This window comes from Meriones unguiculatus, chromosome 10, assembly GCF_030254825.1.
Source record: "Meriones unguiculatus strain TT.TT164.6M chromosome 10, Bangor_MerUng_6.1, whole genome shotgun sequence".
NCBI classification, from domain to species: Eukaryota; Metazoa; Chordata; class Mammalia; order Rodentia; family Muridae; genus Meriones; species Meriones unguiculatus.
The window spans coordinates 75,432,736-75,452,298 of NC_083358.1; the positions used below are offsets into that span (position 1 = coordinate 75,432,736).

The 19,563-nt window shown below is 42.7% G+C and overlaps 1 protein-coding gene and 1 pseudogene across 2 annotated transcripts in view; both read right to left on the reverse strand.

The window, feature by feature from the left end:
* Etnppl (ethanolamine-phosphate phospho-lyase) overlaps positions 1-12,581 on the reverse strand; it is a 19,699-nt gene extending 7,118 nt beyond the window's left edge. The window contains exons 1-8 of the mRNA XM_021645143.2: positions 12,420-12,581; positions 9,532-9,650; positions 9,183-9,342; positions 7,665-7,739; positions 4,723-4,813; positions 3,740-3,856; positions 1,471-1,553; positions 655-880 (exon numbers count right to left, since the gene is read on the reverse strand). Of these exons, the coding sequence (XP_021500818.1) occupies positions 655-880; positions 1,471-1,553; positions 3,740-3,856; positions 4,723-4,813; positions 7,665-7,739; positions 9,183-9,342; positions 9,532-9,650; positions 12,420-12,475 (927 nt within the window). The 5' untranslated portion in view covers positions 12,476-12,581. The remainder of the gene's footprint in view (positions 1-654; positions 881-1,470; positions 1,554-3,739; positions 3,857-4,722; positions 4,814-7,664; positions 7,740-9,182; positions 9,343-9,531; positions 9,651-12,419) is intronic.
* Positions 12,582-18,612: 6,031 nt separating this feature from the next.
* On the reverse strand, positions 18,613-18,889 carry LOC110553157 (large ribosomal subunit protein eL43-like; annotated as a pseudogene). The gene has a single exon (XR_002476693.1). The product of XR_002476693.1 is annotated as a large ribosomal subunit protein eL43-like (transcript).
* Positions 18,890-19,563: the final 674 nt, after the last annotated feature.

A 19,563-nucleotide genomic window follows, 5' to 3' on the forward strand; every position in this document is an offset into this window, starting at 1 on the left:
AGTGAAAATTCACTCCTGGTTATATTCTCCAGGATGTGCAGCTACTATCAGGGATTATAAGGAACTTACTTGTTCATCTAAACAACAGAAGCAAGTACTATATGGTGAGATTCTGAAGTGTTGGTTCAGCAAGGGAAATAAGTGTTTCTGACCTTAAAGACCCAAGTGATAAGAGCCAAGCAATAGTTTCTCTGAAAATACATTGAGATTTGACTCTTGCTTTTGTCCGCAACACTTGCCGCTGCTGCGCACACTATGGGAACTCTTCTAGGGCCAAAGCTTATTAGCTTGGGGAATAAAGCCAAGAAATAAAGCTTTTTAAAGACAAACATCTAGTTTCTCTTATAGGAGTTGACTAACATTCATGGTACCAAAGCAACTAAATGCTTTTAAATGTTTGGGGAAACAAAGCAGATCACACTGCTAATAAAATGAGCACTAAAGTTTAGGAAAACCTAGCAAGACTGTTACAGGAAGAGGAAAAACGGAAGAAAAATATAAGAAGAATAAAGCCTGGACTGAGTAGAGCATGACAAGAACATTAGAGTGGTTTGCCTCTAACACAGACCCCTTTTCTTTACTGTGTTGAAAAAAAAAAGTCTAAGAACGTGCATTATTTTCCCCTTAGGATTAAATCTGTGAAGCAAAACTTACAGTATTGAAATACTCCATGCCTGAGCTGCTGAAAGCTTCTGCAATGTCTTTGGTTGTCACCACACAGGATACTGGGTGACCGTTGCCCATAGGTTTCCCCATGGTGACGATGTCCGGAACGAAGTCTTCTCCGTGCATCTGGAAACTCCAGAAATGCCTCCCAACTCTGCCAAAGCCCACTTGAACTTCGTCAGCAATGAACACGCCCCCTGCTCTTCGAACGTGTCTGAAAAGCAAGGATCTGTGCTGATGCCCTCGGACCACCGAGTGTCCCCAGAATTACCCGAAAAGACTACTGAAGTCAGAAAAAAAAATGTTAACTTGAAGCCTCCATTTGTATTAAAAAACATTCTAGGACTCAAAACCTTGTAGAGCTGTCACAGGGTAATCATAGGATTTCTAGATGAGATTTACCCCATGCTGCCTGGAGGTGTGTGTGTTGCTTAGAGTAAATTGTACTGTAACATTTCACCTGGGAAGAGAGCTGGACAGGTGGCTCTTACCAGGGTTGATCTTTACATGGTTACTGATTGGCAAGGTGTAGGGACGGAACAAGAGACAGGATGCCCAGCAGGAGCTGGAGTACATTTCTGGAGGCTGGACCATAAAGGGTTAAACCCTTTATTGGCTGGACAGGAAAGATCAGGCCATATCCCAGAGTCCTGAGGTTGCAGACAGTCAGGAGCAGCTTCAGCTTTTTATTCTTATCATCATCATCATTATTATTATTTTTAACCAGCTAATCTGGAAGTATGACCTTATAGACTTGTCATAGTGCCCTCAGCTTGACCAAGGATACCCAAGTCAAGTACATACTCAGCCACTTTCTGGAAGTAGCCTGCTGGAGGAATAATTTGTCCACCACAACTCTGCATGGATTCAGCAATAAAGGCAGCAATCTATACAAGAGAAGATGGGGTCAAAATCCGTACACGGTAGCCTCCCCTCCTACCCCTGAGAAGGAGAACTTTGCATACAGCATGTTTTGTGTGCATGCCCGTCTCTGCACCACGTACATTCAGTGCCCAAGGAGGCTGGAAGAGGGCATTGGATCCACTGCCACTGGACTCACAGATGGTTCTCAGCTGACATGTAGGTGCTGGGAAGCGAACACTGTGAAAACAACTGCTCTTAACAGCTAAGCTATTTCTCCAGCCTCAAGAGCATGCCACTTTAAAGAAGATTTACCTTTATTTTTAATTTTATGTGTGTGTGTACCTCCCTCTGCACGTATGTGTCCATGTGTGAAGGCATGGACCCCTCGAGCTGGAGTTATAAATCATTGTGAGCCACCTGACATCGGTGCTGGGAGCCAATACTGCAAGAGCAGCATTGTGTTTTTGACTGCTGAGCCATCTTCTCAGCCCTTAGAGTAGGTTTAAAATGGCTAGAAACAGACCCATGGTAAGTGCTAAATGGGCTGTTGGTTAAAAATAAAAGCTGTCTGTGCCAAAAGAGCACCAATCTAAATGAAGTCCTGGGATGCCAGAAAAGCCACCAAGGGGAATGGAGGTTACGAGAAGGGGACTTCATAATTAACGAGCAATCTTTTTTGTCAGGTTGTGTTGTGTAAAAGCAATGGGTTGACGTTGGTGATATGAACCTCTGAAAATTGAACTAGGTTCAAAAGACTTAACCTTGATGCCCATTCCCAAGTTAATAAAATAAGAATGCTTGAGCCTAGAGTCAGCCCACAGAAGTAGGTGGGCAGCTGTGGCCACACCTGAGGGCTACATTGCTGTACGTCTAGGTCTGGCATCAGAACATGCTTTCCTCAAAGGGAGGCATCTCAACAGAAACTATAGGGGAAACAAGCCAGAGACAATGGGAGAAGAAGTTCAAAATGGCAACCATTGAAGGAAGAAGAGAAAGCTCATGAAAGTCATGAGAAAAGCAATCCAGAGAGTCAAGTCTGGCTCCAGACTTCTTAGCAGCTGCCTTAACCTGAGTTAAATTCTTCACCCCAGAGTTATTTTGTGTCCTAGCTATAAAATCCCACTGGACCTGGGATTCCTGTTCTAATCTTCCATGACTTTGTAAGCACAACTGACATTTAGAAGCGCCTGCCCCATATTTATTTCTTCACAGCTTTCAGTGTGGATAACATGGTGGCATCAATCCCCAAACTGTTAAGTGTTGATAATGTTAAAAAAAAAATCACCTGGACCATCCATTAGCAACAGAGTCCATACAATCTTGTTAAGGTAAAGAATATTTTCTGAAAGTACTATTTTACCATCTGAAACTGCAGAAGGGAGGCTTCAAAAATCTTAAAACAGATTGAGCTTTAGGCTTATCTGCCCAGACATGTTATAGAGGACACAGAGGCAAAGCAGGGGTTGGAGTGGGAGTGGAAATAGGGGTAGGGCCTGGGAGAGACACTCTAGAAACAAGACTGGCTCTCCTGTCATGAGGGCAAAAAACACTGTAATTTACTGGAAAAGGCAAATAGTTTTTATTTAATGAACTATTTGTATTGTCACGCCTGTGCCACAAACCAGTTTAAAGGCTGAGTGTTGTCAGGTTGCATTTAATCTGCACCTGAGTAACCCTGTGATGGGTGGAGGCGAATCTGAGGACAGTAGAGTGAAGACTGAAAACATGAGCCTCTTTCCTGCTCATGATAATCAAGGCCCAGGTCGAAAGGCTGTTTTTCTGCCGTCGCTTAGTGAGAAGCTGAGCCTCAGCTCTGTGCTTCCAGGAGGCCCAATAGCTCTGGGCAGCACCACAGCTCTCCTAAGGATTTGAGAGCTTTGACTGGTCCTGACACTGGAACCTCTCTGCCTCTTTGCTTCCCCTATGATGCTCACAGTTGCAAGAGTCTGACCACCTGGGCCAGACCCTGCGCAGTACCTGAGAAACCAGCACTGAAGAGGTGTAGTGATTATATTTCTAAGATAAATACAAACTTACTATGACAATGTACTTTTGAAACAAACAAACAAACAAAAAAAAGAATTGAAAATGTAATCAGCAAAGAACAGAAAGGAATTTCAGATTAAATCAGTTTTCTTCTCTGTAGAGATTTCCAACTGTTGTAACTATTTCCATAAAAGACTTTGAAAGTATTTTCTACAATGCCAACCTTTCTTCCATTGCTGTGAGCTTCTTCAATGATTTTCTTCACTTCGTCCGCATATGCTGTGGCTGGGTCTTCATGGTCCTCTCTGTATTTCCCTCTGTACGTATCTGGAGCTGGAGCCTAACACATCAGATGATACAGTTTCTCATTATTTGCCTCTTGGCCACACTTAGAAAACCAAGGGAACATCTATCCCCCTTTTCCCCACCCCACAGAGCATGTTGGATGGTAGTCCTGATGGCCCAAATATCCCCAGTGCTTTTTATCTTCCCATCCATTTTTGAATGCTCTGAAGACCTGTGAACTGTGAGCTGCAGCTCAGAAATGCCAGCCCCACTAAATCAAGCTCCCTCCTTATTCACACAGAAAGCAAATTCAGAAGGACAAGTACAATTACGTTATATAAAAATAACAAGTGGAGACTGCATTAATGACCATGTATAAAACAATCTCATACTATTAATTATATCACAGTTATGTCACTTAGGAAACGCAAGTGCTTTAGAGCTTAAAGTCTTGCAATAAAGCAGTGAGGACTAAGTTAGCACAACCCTCAGTTAACACAACCATATGAAATGAATTTCATAGTTTCAACAACTTGCCTGGCTCCTGCATTTGATGTAACTCACATGATTTACATAATTATGTTTTATGTAAATCACTTTTGTCATACTCACAGGAGCTCATTGAGCTCTGAGTATTGATCTAGTACTAGTGATCGGAAAAGCAACTGAAGATGAGTAGGCACAAGAATGAAATGATAGCTATTAAAAACTACCAGCTCTACCCACTAAACTCTCCTTCCACAGTTCTCACCTTGAGCCACATGCTCCCAGTGTGTGGCCCTCTGAGCTCAGCACCTCATATCACTGCTCTAAATCTTAGTTTCTTTCCCATGATTCCACTCTGCTTTGATGGTTGGGCTGGATTATGATAGACATTCTTCTAGCCCCACCATTCAGATTATAGGACTCAGAGATACTTACCACATGTACAAATTCCTTCTTGACATCCGTGCCCTTCTGAAACTTGTAAGGGCTTATCTCAATTAATGACGACAGGTGACCATGGTAAGCACTGAAATGAAAAAGAAAAATTACACCAATAGTTCCGAGAAAGGTGTTTTTCCAGGATGTGAAAAAGCAGTGTTGTATACCGTTCAGTATTAGTCGTCTGGGGAGAATTCAGTGCTGGTACCACACTGAGCTGTAAAACCAGATCTAGTCTTTTCATGAGAGCACTGGCATTTGATTTGTCTATTTCCCCTGACACATGTAATGAAGTACCTGAAAAGTCCCCACAGTTTTTATTACAGTAGGAAAAGCAAACGTTATTTCTTTGAGTCATGTTGCCAAATCAGACTCTCTCAATGCGACCATTTTTATATATTCCTGCAATCCTGGGAGTTGAGTTTTCTACGTTCTCAAACATTTCTTACATCGATTTATTGACTGCGTGTGCGCATGGGCAGCATGGCACACCTGCCAGGAGCTGGAGCTCTTCTTCTGCCATGTGGTTCCGGGGCATCAGACTCAGGCTGCCAGCTTGGCAAGCAAGTACCTGCCGAGCCATCTTAACAACCTAAATTTGCAAAAATTGGCCTCACGTACTGCTCTGTCTGGCCTTAAATTCCTGGCCTCCCATGATTCTTCTGCCTCAGCTGGGACTACAGGCGTGTGCCACCAAGCCTGAGTAGTAAAAGTCTGTAAAACAATTTTATAGACATGGGTTTCTGATTGGGGTGCTGTCTAAAGGATGCCAGGGTGGAGACATTCAGTAACACTAAATTGTTCTGGAAGAAAAACTTGGACTGAGAGATGACTTGAGTAGCTACAGAATTAAAATTCTTTTCTCTCACTGAACACATAAAGGGTGATGATATTCCTCTTTCTATTTCTTGCCCAGAAATGTAATCAGCAGCGGTGGAGAGAAAAGTCTAAAAGGCCCATCCGCAGATGATCCCAAATAGAGGTTCTTTGGCCTAGATGGTACAGGACACTACAAACCAGCAACAGAAGGATGAGAATTCTAACTGAAAAAATGGTAAAGGATATGCAAAGACAACCCTAAGAGATGACAAAAGCGTAAGGTTTATGTGAGAAGGTTCTCCGTTCAGCAATGCCAATTAAACAATGCAAATTAAAATATGTTATACCCAACAGATTAACAGCAATTAGAAGAAAGCAGAAAGCTCGCTAGTATTAAATTTGGTCAGGCTATGGCAGGGGCCCTTTGATGTGCTGTGTCTGGTGTTAGCAATCACACTGGAGACAAATTTGGCTGCACTGAGTTAAATTAGCAGCACCTTAGTATACTCTGCTGCCCATCCATCTTGTTTCTGGAATTTATCCCTGAGGGATTTTTAGAATGTCCTATGGAGGACTATGCAGAAGGATCTCTGCCTGTGCTAAGAACAGATGTAGTCAGTGCCTGTCACTGGGGGGAATGTTGTACAGAGAGAACAACCCTGTAATCCAATATGGCAGCAACTCCCCACTTGGAGCTATGGGCATTTATTAGTCTCATCTGATAATGTCCAAACAGACGTGGAACTTCTGATACTCAGTGAAAAGAAAAAGGAATGTAAGATCTGTCAAAATATTTCATGTTGACTAAATATTAAGACGACAACTTGTTGGCTACCCTAAACCATGGAACATTTAAAATCCCATATATGGCTCACATTATGTTTCTGCTGGTCAGAAGTGAGTTAGAGAAATGGAACACATTTCAAGAATTCTGTGTGGGATGAAATATGAAAACAAAGAGATCTACAGTAACTTTGGTAAAGCAGATGCACATAAGACAATGCACATTTTACATGATATAAAAAGTAAAATGACATAAAAGTAAATTCAAAGTTAGTCAGGAGGAAGGAAGGGATTAGCAGAAGTGGGAGGTACAAAAGCCAGGACAACGGTGGTAAATACAATCAGAAAACGTTGTGCATGTAGATGAAAATGTCAATTAAATCAGTTATTATATACAATTAATACATACTAGTTAAACATTTCAAATAGGATAAAGAGCATCTAAGTATGTATAATATATTAAATATATTATTAAGTTGTCCATAGGTCCATAAAATATATGCAAATACATTATTATAGTTGTCCGTAGGTGATGGAGGATGAGAATTTAAAAAGAAAATGCCCCACCTCAACTATGTATGTTTACTTCCTAACATTCAGAACCTAAGAATATGTTTCAGAGCAAAGGTGATTTTTTTTTTCAGGTATATTAAATTTAGGACCATTCAATAAAGGGATTATTCTGAAGTGCTTGGGTGGATCCAATATAGTCATAAAAATGTCCTAAAAACAAGAGCAGGAGGCAGGAGCCTGCTAAGCAAAGATGGAGGCGTGAGGAGAGAAGAAAATGCTCTAGAAGGTGATGGCTGACTTTGAAGGTAAATTTCTTGTTGAAAATTAATAAAATCATGTTTGGGAGGTAAGAGTCAATGAATGTGACCATTCATAGTCAAAAAGTACTAAGGTTTTAAATTTGCTAAAATTGCTATATTTAATATTAGTACAGTAGATAATTGCAACTGTGAAGCAAATGTTTGGATTTTAAAAATATGTTGTTATACATGTTGGAAACAACTGAGTTATGTACAGACAGCAGTAGGTACAAAGTGGAGTTACTGAGTAAGATGTCAGCCAGGATTCACATAAAGCCCATAGGCTGCAGCCGTCAAGGCACCCAGGAAAGTCACCCCCCGTGTTCAGGTGCTTAGAAAGAGTGAATTAGCCACTGGATTTAAGCTAGACTTGACATCTTATTGTGTAATTTCAAAATACTGTTCCACGTGTCCACCCTCTTCTGTTAAGTGCCTGTAGTCTTAGAACAGATGAGTTTGGTGTAGACTGATACACTTTTCAGTCTGAAGGGGCTTCTCCCTCAGAAACCTTGTGCTAAGACTTACTGGTCAAGAGTGATCACGTCTTGGTGACCTCGGAACTGCCGTGCCAGGCGTAAGGCTAAGTCGTTGGCTTCAGATCTGTAGATATGACACGGAGAGGGGACAAAGTGACAATCTCTTTTTGAAATGGCTCAGGGTTAGTTACAGAAACTGTAAGTTGACATGTATTCAGAAATGCATGATGTAGAATTGAGGCCCTCTTTCCCGCTCCACCTTGCCCCACCTAAACTGTCAGTGTCACTTTCTAACACACAGGACACGGCCGTTAGGGAGTGAGATAAACAAACAAACAAACAAACCAACAAAAGAACGACAGCTGTGCTCCCCTGTTCACACAGCTGCATCAGTGACGACTAACTTTAGGCACACTAAGAAACCCACCTAACCCTATCTCAGGAGGGATGACCGCCCTTTAACCTAGCTTCCAAATCATTTTGTATTGACTCAATTCTTGGTTTCGTTATCCGTAAGATTAAGATCATATGTTTTCCTCCCTAGCTCAGAGAGTCTAAATCCACTCTCCTTAAATGGAGACAGCGATAGATCACTCTAGGGATCCTTGTGATGTGTTTGCCTATTTATTGTCATGGGGATGTTGCAAGGTAATTATTGCCATCTCCTTTTCTATGGGCATGACAGCAACCTCAGAGAGGCTAAGCAAGATTTACAGTTAATTGGAGACTTAGCCTGGATTTAGACAGACTTTGAGACTACTATTTTTTTTTTTTTTTTTTTTTGCAATAGGTATGTGATCATCCATTCTCTAAAGACAGAGCTGCTTTTAACTCGTCCCTCTTTGGTAGAGTAGAATTCTCTAGAAATGAAAGTTAGATGTTCTATTTCATGTCTAAAAGGCAAGAAGGATGATTTGTAACGACACAGGGAGGACCCTCAAATACCTCCTTAGTTCTATACAAAACAAAACAAAACAATGACGCGCTCATTATAGGATACCTTGTGGAAAAGTGAGTCACAGAAAGTCATTTGAGCAGACATTATAGCTTTCTAAATATCAAATTCAACACATACATCACTTTAAAAATAGGAAAGCAGCACACAGCTTTCCCCAAACATAACATCACACTTTCAGCTTCACACATCTTTGGGCATGCATTTGCAAATCACACTTTTCAATATCTGTATAGTTGTCCACAGAATGAATGGATACATTGCCATTTGTGCTCACGGAATTTAAAAGTTGGAATGTATCTTCACTTGGATTTTTCTTGTGTTTGTGTTGGGAAAATATGCTCAATTTTTGTAGAAAAGCATGTCAGCAAGAATTTTTGTGAAACCACAGCTTGAATAGTGGGGTCATTTGTTTGCTGAAATCTGTATTTACGAATTAAAAAAGTACTATGTGAGCTCTCTGTTTTCATTACACACTTTACTGTGTGATAAGATGGCAGGATCCCACCAGGCTCAGAGTCATGGAATAAAGTAGAAGATACAGAAAGGTTTGCTCCTAAATGAAGGCAACTTAGTGAGTGTTCAAGAATTTCCTTAAATCTTTCCACATACCCGGAGTTCGTAAAGTAGCAGACGGAGAGCTTCTGAGGCAGGGTGGCTGAAAGGCGCCTGGCAAACTCTACGATGTTGTCATGGAGGAAGCGAGAATTCGTATTTAGTAATTCCATCTGTTTCGCGGCGGCCTTGACCACTTGTGGGTGGCAGTGTCCCACTGAAACGCAGCAGAGAAAGGAGTAAGTTACAATTCTAAGAGCGTTGGAGGAGAGGGAAGTTCTGAAGCGAAAGAAAAGGGCTTGGGCTCCTTTCTCCCCACTTCTACCTAAGGGCAGAGGGACAGAGGTCATGATGAACTGGGCTCTGCAAGTCGTTTCCTGCAACGCGCTGCGCTCGGGGCTCTTACCGTGAGCCACGTTGTTGATGCAGTCCAAGTACCGTTCTCCTTTCTCATCAAACATGTACTGCCCCTGGGCTCGTATTATTTTGATGGGATCCGCAGCAAAGAAAACTTTGCACGAGGGCCTAGAAACAGACAAAGGAAATACTTTGGTTTGGTCAGACAGCTCCGTATTTTTCCTTCCCAATGGAGGGCAACTGTCAGGGGAAAATCACAATTTCATAAGGGAAAGGGAAAACACAGCCCTCGTGACCGCGTTATTTTTTCATTTTATATTAGCTTGGATTCCTTCATCTTAATCCAAGGTTGACGTCACTGCTCACATTGCTATGTTAAACTTTTCACAGTTCCACAGCTCTGTTTAGAGTCACATGAATCAGTTTACTTAAAACTCATTTTTCTCCCCTTTGGGAAATTTTATTCTACTGGAAAAAAAAATGACCACCGATATGGGGTTTCCGATATGTCAGAAACTGCTATATATTTTAATTATTATTCTCTCATGTATTTTCCCCTCCTCCTCTCTCCAAATTACTTTATAAGAAAATTAATAGTTAATAATAACTAACTTAGAGGTTAGTTACAAAAGGGATTTTCATGTATTTTGTGTAGCACTTGTCCTGTATTACCTTAGTCTCTCTCTCTCTCTCTCTATTTGGTTTTTCAAGACAGGGTTTCTCTGTGTAGCCTTGGCTAGGACGTCCTACACTCACTTTGTAGACTAACCTGGCCTCAAACTCACAGTAACCAGCCTATCTTTGCCTCCCTGAGGGCTGGGATTACAGGTGTGTGCCACCACTCCCTGCTTACCCTAATATTTAAATTCAGTTCAAAATTCATTGGTTACGGAGTTCTTCGGTAAGCAAAATAAGAAATTCCTGTTATTTTTGGTTATTTCCATGAACATTTATGGCATGAAATTTAGCAACGCACAAATATTACCGAGGTTACTGATCTTGGCTCAATGGACGTTTAAGGCCCAAAACTAAAACAATGTGTATTTTTGTTTGTTTGTTTGTTTGTTTCTTTGTATTTTCATTTCTTGGATTTGTCTGTGTAGCCTTGGCTGTCCTAGAACTTGCTCTGTAGACCAGGCTGGATTCGAATTTACAGAGATCTGCCTACTGCTGCCTGGAGTACTGGGATTAAAGGCATGAGCTACCACTCCCTGGCTAAAGGTAGGCTTTTATTTTGCTGTTGTTGCATATATTAAAAAAAAAAATTCTTCATACATTTCTAGAACAATGGTTCTCTACTTGTGTGTTTCCACTCCTTTGGGGCTGAACAACCCTTTCACAGAGGTCACATATCAGATACCCTGTATCAGATATTTACAAATTATTCATAACAGTAGTACAATTACAGTTATGAAGTAGCAATGAAAATAAGGTTATGGTTGGGGGTGACCGCAACATGAGGACCTGTATTAAAGGGTCACAGCATTAGGAAGGTTGAGAGACACTGCTCGAAGGGGTTTGTGGAGATTTAATACTTACTTATTAAGGTGATATGTAACTATTTAGAAAGCGCTCTGATTATTGAGAGCAGTCAGTGACCTCAAAGTTTAAAGAGACTTATGGCTTATGGTATAGGCTGATAGAGGTTTTTGTGCAGTTTGAAGGATTGGCTCCCAGGGCTTGTTACACAAGCATTCCACCAGAGAGCTATACCTATTTCCTAGTTTGTAGTTTTTAAGCCTTAGCTAAAAAACCAAAACAACACATTATGAGAATTTCTTGTTGGCTGAAACTCAACAGTTAGTTCGTAGCTACAAGTTAAGAGCCACACAGCAACCCTGGGGTCTGACTGTCAGCTGCAGGCTACAGAAGGCTCCTTGACTTTTAAACATGCTGTCAACTTTAGCTACCAGACTTTACTCTCCACTTTGGCTATCAGACTTTCTCCCTCATCCCGATGGTCCATCCAGACTACATTGCTCCCTTCACAAACATTGCCACTTTTCCCTCAAAGGTTACGTTTCCAAAGCAATCCAGTCAGTAAAGGTGGTGGTCAGTGGCTGGGAGGAATTTGGGCCACTGTGAGAGAGGTCTTAGTCTCCTCAACCTTCTAGAACCTTCCTGGTGCATGTGCAGACCTTCCAAACTAGAACCTGCTCAGCGTTTCTGCCTGTGCTGTTCTTTCCCTTATCCCTTGGGCTGTATGCGCCCACTGTAGACAGCAGCTGCTCTTCAGGGTTAGGGCACAGTCATTTTTCATGCAACGTTTATTCTGTCTTTTAAAAACCCAGACACAAACAAAATATTAACTCACTCATTCTTATTTGTTCCTAGGATGTTATTAATATGATTTGACAGGAGTGACATAGGTAACATGATTCCTAAATAGGACCAGAGTTCAGGCCAGTCTGTTATATACAGTGTTCTATTACTAACACACCACACGGACCAAACAAACACGAGGAGCGCACAGCATTTAAAAATCGACCTGAGAACATAGCTTGGGAAACCACAGCAACGAAGTTTAACTGTCCCTGAAAACCCCTGCCTCTTACACAGCTGTTTATAAAGTTTTCCCACTAGCTCCTTAAACCCTCGATAGCCTCACCGGGAGGCACAAAAGGGAAAAAGTTCACTTTCAACAAAAGTTGTCCGGATGAGTTTGTTCGGAGCCGTCATGCAAATGATTCAGAACCCAGAGGTTCAGCTGTGGAGTTGATGGGCATAGAGGGCACGCTCCTCATCTCTCTCCCGGTGCTCATTTCCCACGGCCGGACACTCTCTTGCGGGACACAGAGCTCAGGAGCCATCTCCTCCGGCCGCAGGGCTTCCAGGTGCTCGCTGGTCCCCACAGGCAGCCGGTGGATGTGGCGCTCCATCTCTCCCACCCGGCTCCAGCTGTTTGCCCTCCGTCCCTTTCTGCCCTCGGGCGCTTACCCGATGTGTTTTCCCCGCAGCGCCAGGGTGTCCTGCTTGCTGTACAGCTCACACATGGTGGTCTGTGTGCTTCCCTTCCGAGCCTGGGACACTAAAGATTTTTTTTTTCCCTCCTAAAGCCTCCTGCTTTGGGCGTTGCGGGTCACTGGTGGCGTTAACCATCTAGAGTCACTCCCTTTTTAAGTGTTGCCTGCCTTTGCCCTTCGCCAAGTCCCTCCCTCCAGCTCCCCTCCTCCACCTGGTGCCTGCTTCGCTAGTCAGCAGCCAGCCACCTCCGCCCCCAGTCTGACTGGCTCCTGTCACTCCTTTTTAGATATCCACTGCCCCTCCTCACCTTGTAATTCCACTTAACCCACCTTTTGTTTTCCTAACTGCCTGGTCCCCTTTCTTCCACTTCTACCTAAAAATCCTCTCCTTCCCACTTTCTTTCTTTCTTTTCCTCCACTTACTCATTTATTCACTTTACATCCGGATCACAGCCCCCCTCGCCTGCCTCCCAGCAACCACCTCACACACCCTTCCTCCATCCTCCTTCCCACTTTCTTTTCAGTGCATTTCTATATGATCTCGTAACCCAAACTGGCCATTTACTGCCCAGATGCAATAGGTCATAGACTCCCATGTCGCATGACTGGGACTCAGCCTGTCTTGGCTGGGGAGTGGTAGATCTGGTATTCAAAACATCCTCTCTTCGTTCCGTATAGACACCTTCACTCTCTGAAGAAGACGGAGAAGCCAGGCGATTTCTTATTCCACAATTCTTAGCTTTCCAGTACTGAACAAGAAGCTCATTCTTGTTTTACTTATTTGTTTTCAAAAGTGCGGTAGGATGGCTTTCTCATCCTGAAGGAATTTGAAGTTAAATACAGAGATGGATTGAGCCTTAAGAAAACCTGTGAGCCAGAAGTTACTCTTAAGAGTCAGAGGTCACCTTGTAGGTTCTGATGATAAGAACTGAGAAGCTTTATGGGAGGAGCAAGCTTGCCCAAGGTTACACAGCTACTTAACCAGAGTCCAGACTGTGTAATCCCAGTTAACTCTGTTTTGGAAGGTCAGCAGAGAAAGCCTAACTTGCTTGTATCAATCCATCTAATAAATATTTGGATAAAGGTGTTCATTTATATTAAGGTTAACGACATATGTAGAGAAATGGAGTCCAGTGTCATAAAGGAAGGGCAGAGAGGGGCCAGGGTATTTGGATGAAACCCCACATGTCCTGGTCTAGTTCTGAAAGCTGTTGCCAGCTGGAGGCATACCCTTGCTCCACTCAGGCTGGGAGAAATCAGGAATGGCCACGTGCTTTCTACAAACCACGTTCCTTGATAGTCTCCATACCTTTTTTTTTTAGTCTCCATACCTTAAACCATGTTCTTTACAAAGTCTCTGGGAGTTTGGGGTTCTACATCCAGTTCATCCATAAGCTAGTTGGGCTTCGTCATCTTTGAGGATCATGTTTCTTGGTATTAAAAATGATCTCTCTTGGCTTTAAAGTAATGCAAATAAATCTTAAATGCAGCCATGACTTGCTGTCTCGGAAGGAGACTCCCAAGCTCCTTCCTTTTCTGTTACTTTGCATCCTTTCTCAGTGACTCCATGATTTTCTTGGGTTTTGATATCAGCAATGCGCCAAGTTTACAGCTCACTGTCTGACCTCCTCCACCTTCCTTCATAGTCCTGGGCTCACCCGCTTCCTTTCCTGACATGTTCATATTAGATGTCTCCTAGAGACCTCAGTCTTAGCTAGTCCAAAATGAAAGCTTTGATCCACTTCTCTCCGGGTTGTTTTGACTCCCCAAACCATTGCTTTAAGTCCTAGAGGTAGGACAATGAGCCAGACGGAGTAGCCCTACCCTAAACGGTTCACTACCCTCAGCATCTCCCCCCCCCCCCTCGAGAGGCTCTCTCACTCCAAGTGATTCCCCAGTTCTGGCCCTGCTTTGTGTAGGATGCAGGCATAGTCCCAGGTGGTTATGGATTGGTGTATGGTCTGTCTGAGCTGAGATTTGCTCCCAGAACACAGTTCACATTTAGGTTCATCCATTAAAAAAAAAAAAATAGCCTTTTAAATATGGCTATCGGCCTATTTAAATTATAAATATAAGCTTGAATTGCTTTTCTATTAATCAACACTAGTGTCGATGGGCAGAGTGATAAATAAATAATAAATGATGTAACAATGTAATAGTTTAAATTGCTTCAATTACGATAAGTGCCCCCAAAATAGACTAACAATGTATAGGAGTGCTTGAAAGTTCCATCTTACCCTCAATCCCATTCCTATATCAAGATATTTTCAAGCCCTATGAACTCCATTTCAAATCACTCTGACCACTGTCACCCCTCGAAAGCTGTCTGCATCTCCGTCCATGACCTGCTTCCTCTTCCTGCATCATGATGCTGTGATGCTGTTGTCCTTTTTCTTACCCTTTGTCAGTTGAGGACTTTGCATTTGTTTCAGGTTTCGGCTTAAATGTCATAGAAAACCTCACAGAGGTCATTCTTGATTACCAGAGCCAGCTTTCAACTAATTAAAAAACAAAACCCAAGGAATCCCTCTCCTCTTTCCCTGTGGTAACCTAGTCTCTTTCCTCATGATTGGTGTTGTTTACCAATGCACCCCGCTAACACAATGCTTGCAACACAATTGGCTTTGATAACTCTGTTGTGACTGACTGAATGAATGAAATGGACACACATTTCAATTCTTATAAGATAAAAGCTGTTTTGAGCCTCTGCTTGTATGTTGACCATTTCTTGACACTTAGATTCATTATCTGTTCTGAAGGGAAGCAACTGTTGCTTTAACAGATCATTTCTCCATTGTTTAACTTATTTCACAACACGGAATATATGATACTAAGTACAAAGGCCAGTCTTTAAATCAAGAGCTATCACAGAATGGCACCAAAATCAAGGTAGGTGAAAGGCAGGAGACTCTAACAAAACTTTACCGAAAAGAAGTTTATTGTTTTCTACTGCATTTGTCAAGAATGTATGCGATGGTACTCTTCCCCCTCAAGACTGGGGTTCACGTTATTTGGGTCCTGACTGTGTTGATTGACTCTCCCTATTTTTGAGTGAGTCCTGACCTGCCGGTCACAGATTTCTCAATAGTCTAGGCTTGGCTAAATCAATTATATGTGGCACCACAGAAAGGAGGGATAGTCCATACAAGCTGGAGACAATCAAAATTTCATTCAGTAATCTGAATGGCAGGTTAAAATTTTCTTCTTGGAAAAAATCTGCAAAGACAGGTGAACCACATGTGCAGAACAGCAGATTCTCAGACCCGTGACAGGAGCCTCACGTGGAATCTGGACATCCGGTAGTTCCTTGCCCGTTTCCTTTTTCCTGCCCGGCCCTAACCTCCCTTGCTTGCACAAGGATTCACCTTTTTGAAAACTGCCCATCATCTTCAACAAATGCTGGGTGTGGTGATTTCCTGACCTGACATGCTTATCCAGAGGGTCTTTATGAGTCTGGGTAACACACTGCAATATGTGGGTGACATGTCCAAGCTCTACCTGGCATGCCAATGGAGGTCACCTTGTGACTATACAGCCTATATATTCCTAGTCAGGAGAAGCTTGACAGATCAAAGCTGTGTGTCCCACCCCTGGGAGTCAAAGCAGCTGTAAAGGGGCCATTCAACCATCAGTAGCATGTATACCTAGTCCTCTCAGTACTAGTTGCTTTGTGTGTGTGTGTGTGTGTGTGTGTGTGTGTGTGTGTGTATTTTGTGACCAAAGTACTTGAAAGGAGGAATAGGGGAAAGGTTTATTCTAGTTCAGAATTTCAGTTTATCACGGTGTGGAAGGTCTGACAGTGTTTATGGCAGATGACTGTATGGGAGAGTTTCCTCAAATTCTGGGTGACAGAATTGGGGGTATGGGGCTAGGATATAACTTTCAAAGGCCTGACCCTAGTGAGCTATTTCTGCCAGCTACTCCCCCCACCCCACCCCTTCTAATGGCTACACAACCTTCAAAGTAGTACCATCACCTGGGGAAGAAGTGTTCCAAACCACAGTCTATGGTGGGTACAGTTTAGATTGAAAACATTACATTCTTCTCATTTTTTAAACTGTAGGAGCCTTCCAGACTTGTGTGTAGGTGGTGCAGTGTGAGGGTCGGAGGGAAGGGTCATATTTTAAATATCACATGTATTCCATGGTTCCTGATGCAGCGATTAGCCTACCTGGAAGCCACATACAAGCTCAGGACACAGATTATTGGTACCTGCCCCTTGAGGCTCTCCAGATGAGTCCGGGATCTGGAGGATGGCATCATCTTATCTCTAGTGCTGAAGGGGCAGAAGACGTAGCACCGCAGCAGAGGTTTTATTGGAACTGAAGACATTGGAGAATCAACAGAGGCCAGGACTTCCCTAGCTGTTTAAACGTAGGGCCTCCAAAAGGAGCTCTGTCACTGTACACTTCTTCAGATGCTTCTGAAACAGAGAAGACTGACTCTTGTTCCAGCCACTGAGAAGTCAGCACCAGGACGAAAGATCTCATGGCATTGTCACACGCTATCCAATGGACCATCTATTTTAAGGACTACTCAACATTTTCTCCCATGGTCATTACCCATTCTCCTCTCTTCTTCGTTTTCCTTTCTATGCTCCAACACACATATATTAATGAAAATTTTATCTGCTTTCTCATTAGAATTTCCTTTGTCAGTTTAATTCACAGTCCCCGAGCACTAACCCTAAATGGGCAGAAGGGAAAAGTTTTCATCCGTGACAGCATCAGCTTTCTAGAGCAAGGGCTCATAAACTAGGACGTATTTTTCTGTGGCCTATGAGCTCAGAACGATTTTCCCTTTCAGAGATGGTTAAAGAAATAAAATTACACAAAACTTAAATAAAGGTTTATTGGAGGATAACCATGCTTAATGGCTTGTGCAGTGTCTCTGACTGCTCTTCATAAAGTGGCATTGTTGACTAGCGGCAGCCTATTGAACCGAAAACCTAAGCATGCCCACTTCTGCTCCATCATGTTGCACTTTCTGCTGTCTTCATTTTCATTGAGTTGTTTTGCCTGTGCCCATTAGAACTAAGTCTTCAGAGGGCAGAGACCTTACAGCTTGTTGTACTCCAAATCTCTGTGTATAAGCTTCACCGCATCACATGTAACAGCTGCCTGGTTTGACTGACTGGCTAACATTAGCTATTTGTTAAACACTTACTGTGTGTCAATCACCTATATTATGTCTTTCTATAACTCTGTTGGATCACACCATTTGTTTCGTGCCTGAGGTGCCCCTCCTCCATTCACGTGTTGCAATCCTGACTATCAATAACTCAGAATGTGACAGTGCAGATGCCTTTTGACTTATGACGAGGTTATGTAACAATCTCAAGTTGAAAATACTGTCAGTCAAATATGGGTGTAGTACCCTTAATCTACCAACGTTATACACAGCAACCCAGCGCATGGTGGAGTGTGGGCTGGTCACGTGCCTGATCTCCAGGATGTCTGGAAGTTTTGGCTCATTGTTGCTGTCTGCTCTATGAGAGAGAATCAAGTCACATATTGCTAGCTTGGAAAAGCACAGCAATTCAACATACGATTTCTATTGAATACATGTTAATTGGACACTGTTGTTAAGTTGAAAATTTTTACTTTGGGCCACAGTGACTCAGGGCTGACTGTGTTTGGAGACAGAGCCTTTAAAGAGGTCAAATGGGGTCCATAGGAAGAGTACTGATTTCATCTGTTTGGGGTTCTTACACATCTAGAACACTTGACATGGGCACACAGAGACAACACGGTGTAACACAGGGAGATGGCCACCATTAGGCCAGACTGGACAAAACCCACTGTGATCACTCTTTGATGAGCTCAGGTTTCAAGATGCCCCAGTGGTAAGAAAATGAATTTCTTAAATTTGTCACTCAGCCCATAACATTTTGTTGCCTTAGGGCAAAAACCAAATATACCACTGTTCATGTCTTTTTCAGATGAGAAAACTGGGGTGCATAAAGATTTAGGCTTATGCCTGACTTAATCCTAGACAGCATAGAGAGCTAGAACTTGAACACTGGGTGTGGACCTCTGGTTTCTTTCCTTCCTTCCTTCCTTCCTTCCTTCCTTCCTTCCTTCCTTCCTTCCTTCTCTTTTCTATTTTTTTTAAACACAAATTAACGCATTTATTGCAGGCTAGGCAAGTCTCAAACTGTAACGCTTCTACTGGTCTTTCAGTCCCTTGAGTCTTCTGATGGAGACTTCACTGTGACTGCAGAATTGGTGTTGTAGGTCCAGGCCCCACCAGCCACTGTTTTCATGCAGGATCCACAGTGCCAGATGCCAACAGCTTGCCTCTTCATCTTGGTCTTGCCATAGACAGAGCAAGTGTACTTGGCGTGCTGGCTGCTTTTAGTCTTCTTCACTGTCTTCCGGAGGGAGATACTATAGCTGGTCCCATATTTCCCGACGACCCGACCTTCTTGGTATGTTCAGCCATGCAGAACCCAAGCCCAAGCCCCCAGCCTTTGGTTTCTTAAAACCACTGCACCATGCTGCCTCTCTGTGAATGAGTAGAGAGGAGGATTCCTAGATAGATTCACTGTGTAGGTACACCGTTTTCACTGCAGAATGTGTAACACTCCCAAGGACAGAGGTCACAAGATTCTCCTCTCCTTCCTCTTCTTCTCCCCCCTCCTCCTCCTTATCTTTTCCCCCTCCTCCTCTTATTGCCTTCAATATTCTGATAGCAGCACAAGGGAGGAACATGTGTCATTATATAAGATACTATGTGCATAAACCCAACAGTTGGGGCAGTGGGTTCCCAGTCCATCAAGATTTGGAAATCCAGCAGAGCACTCACCTAGCAAGTGCAAGGCCCTGGTTTCAGTCCTCAGCTCTGGAAAAAAAGAAAAAAAATGTCCTTCAGAATCTGCCTTAAGTTTTTATTGTATTTTTTTTTATCTATCTATCTATCTATCTATCTATCTATCTATCTATCTATCTATCTACTCACTTTGTAGCCTCACTGCAGCCCCCTTCCTTGTCTCCTCCCAGTCCCACCTACCCTCCCTCTTCTCCTTCTATGCCCTTTCCCTAGTCCCCTGATGGGGTATATTTTTTAGTTGGCATAAAAGTTACTGTTTCATTGAGGAATTTCATACATATATTTCA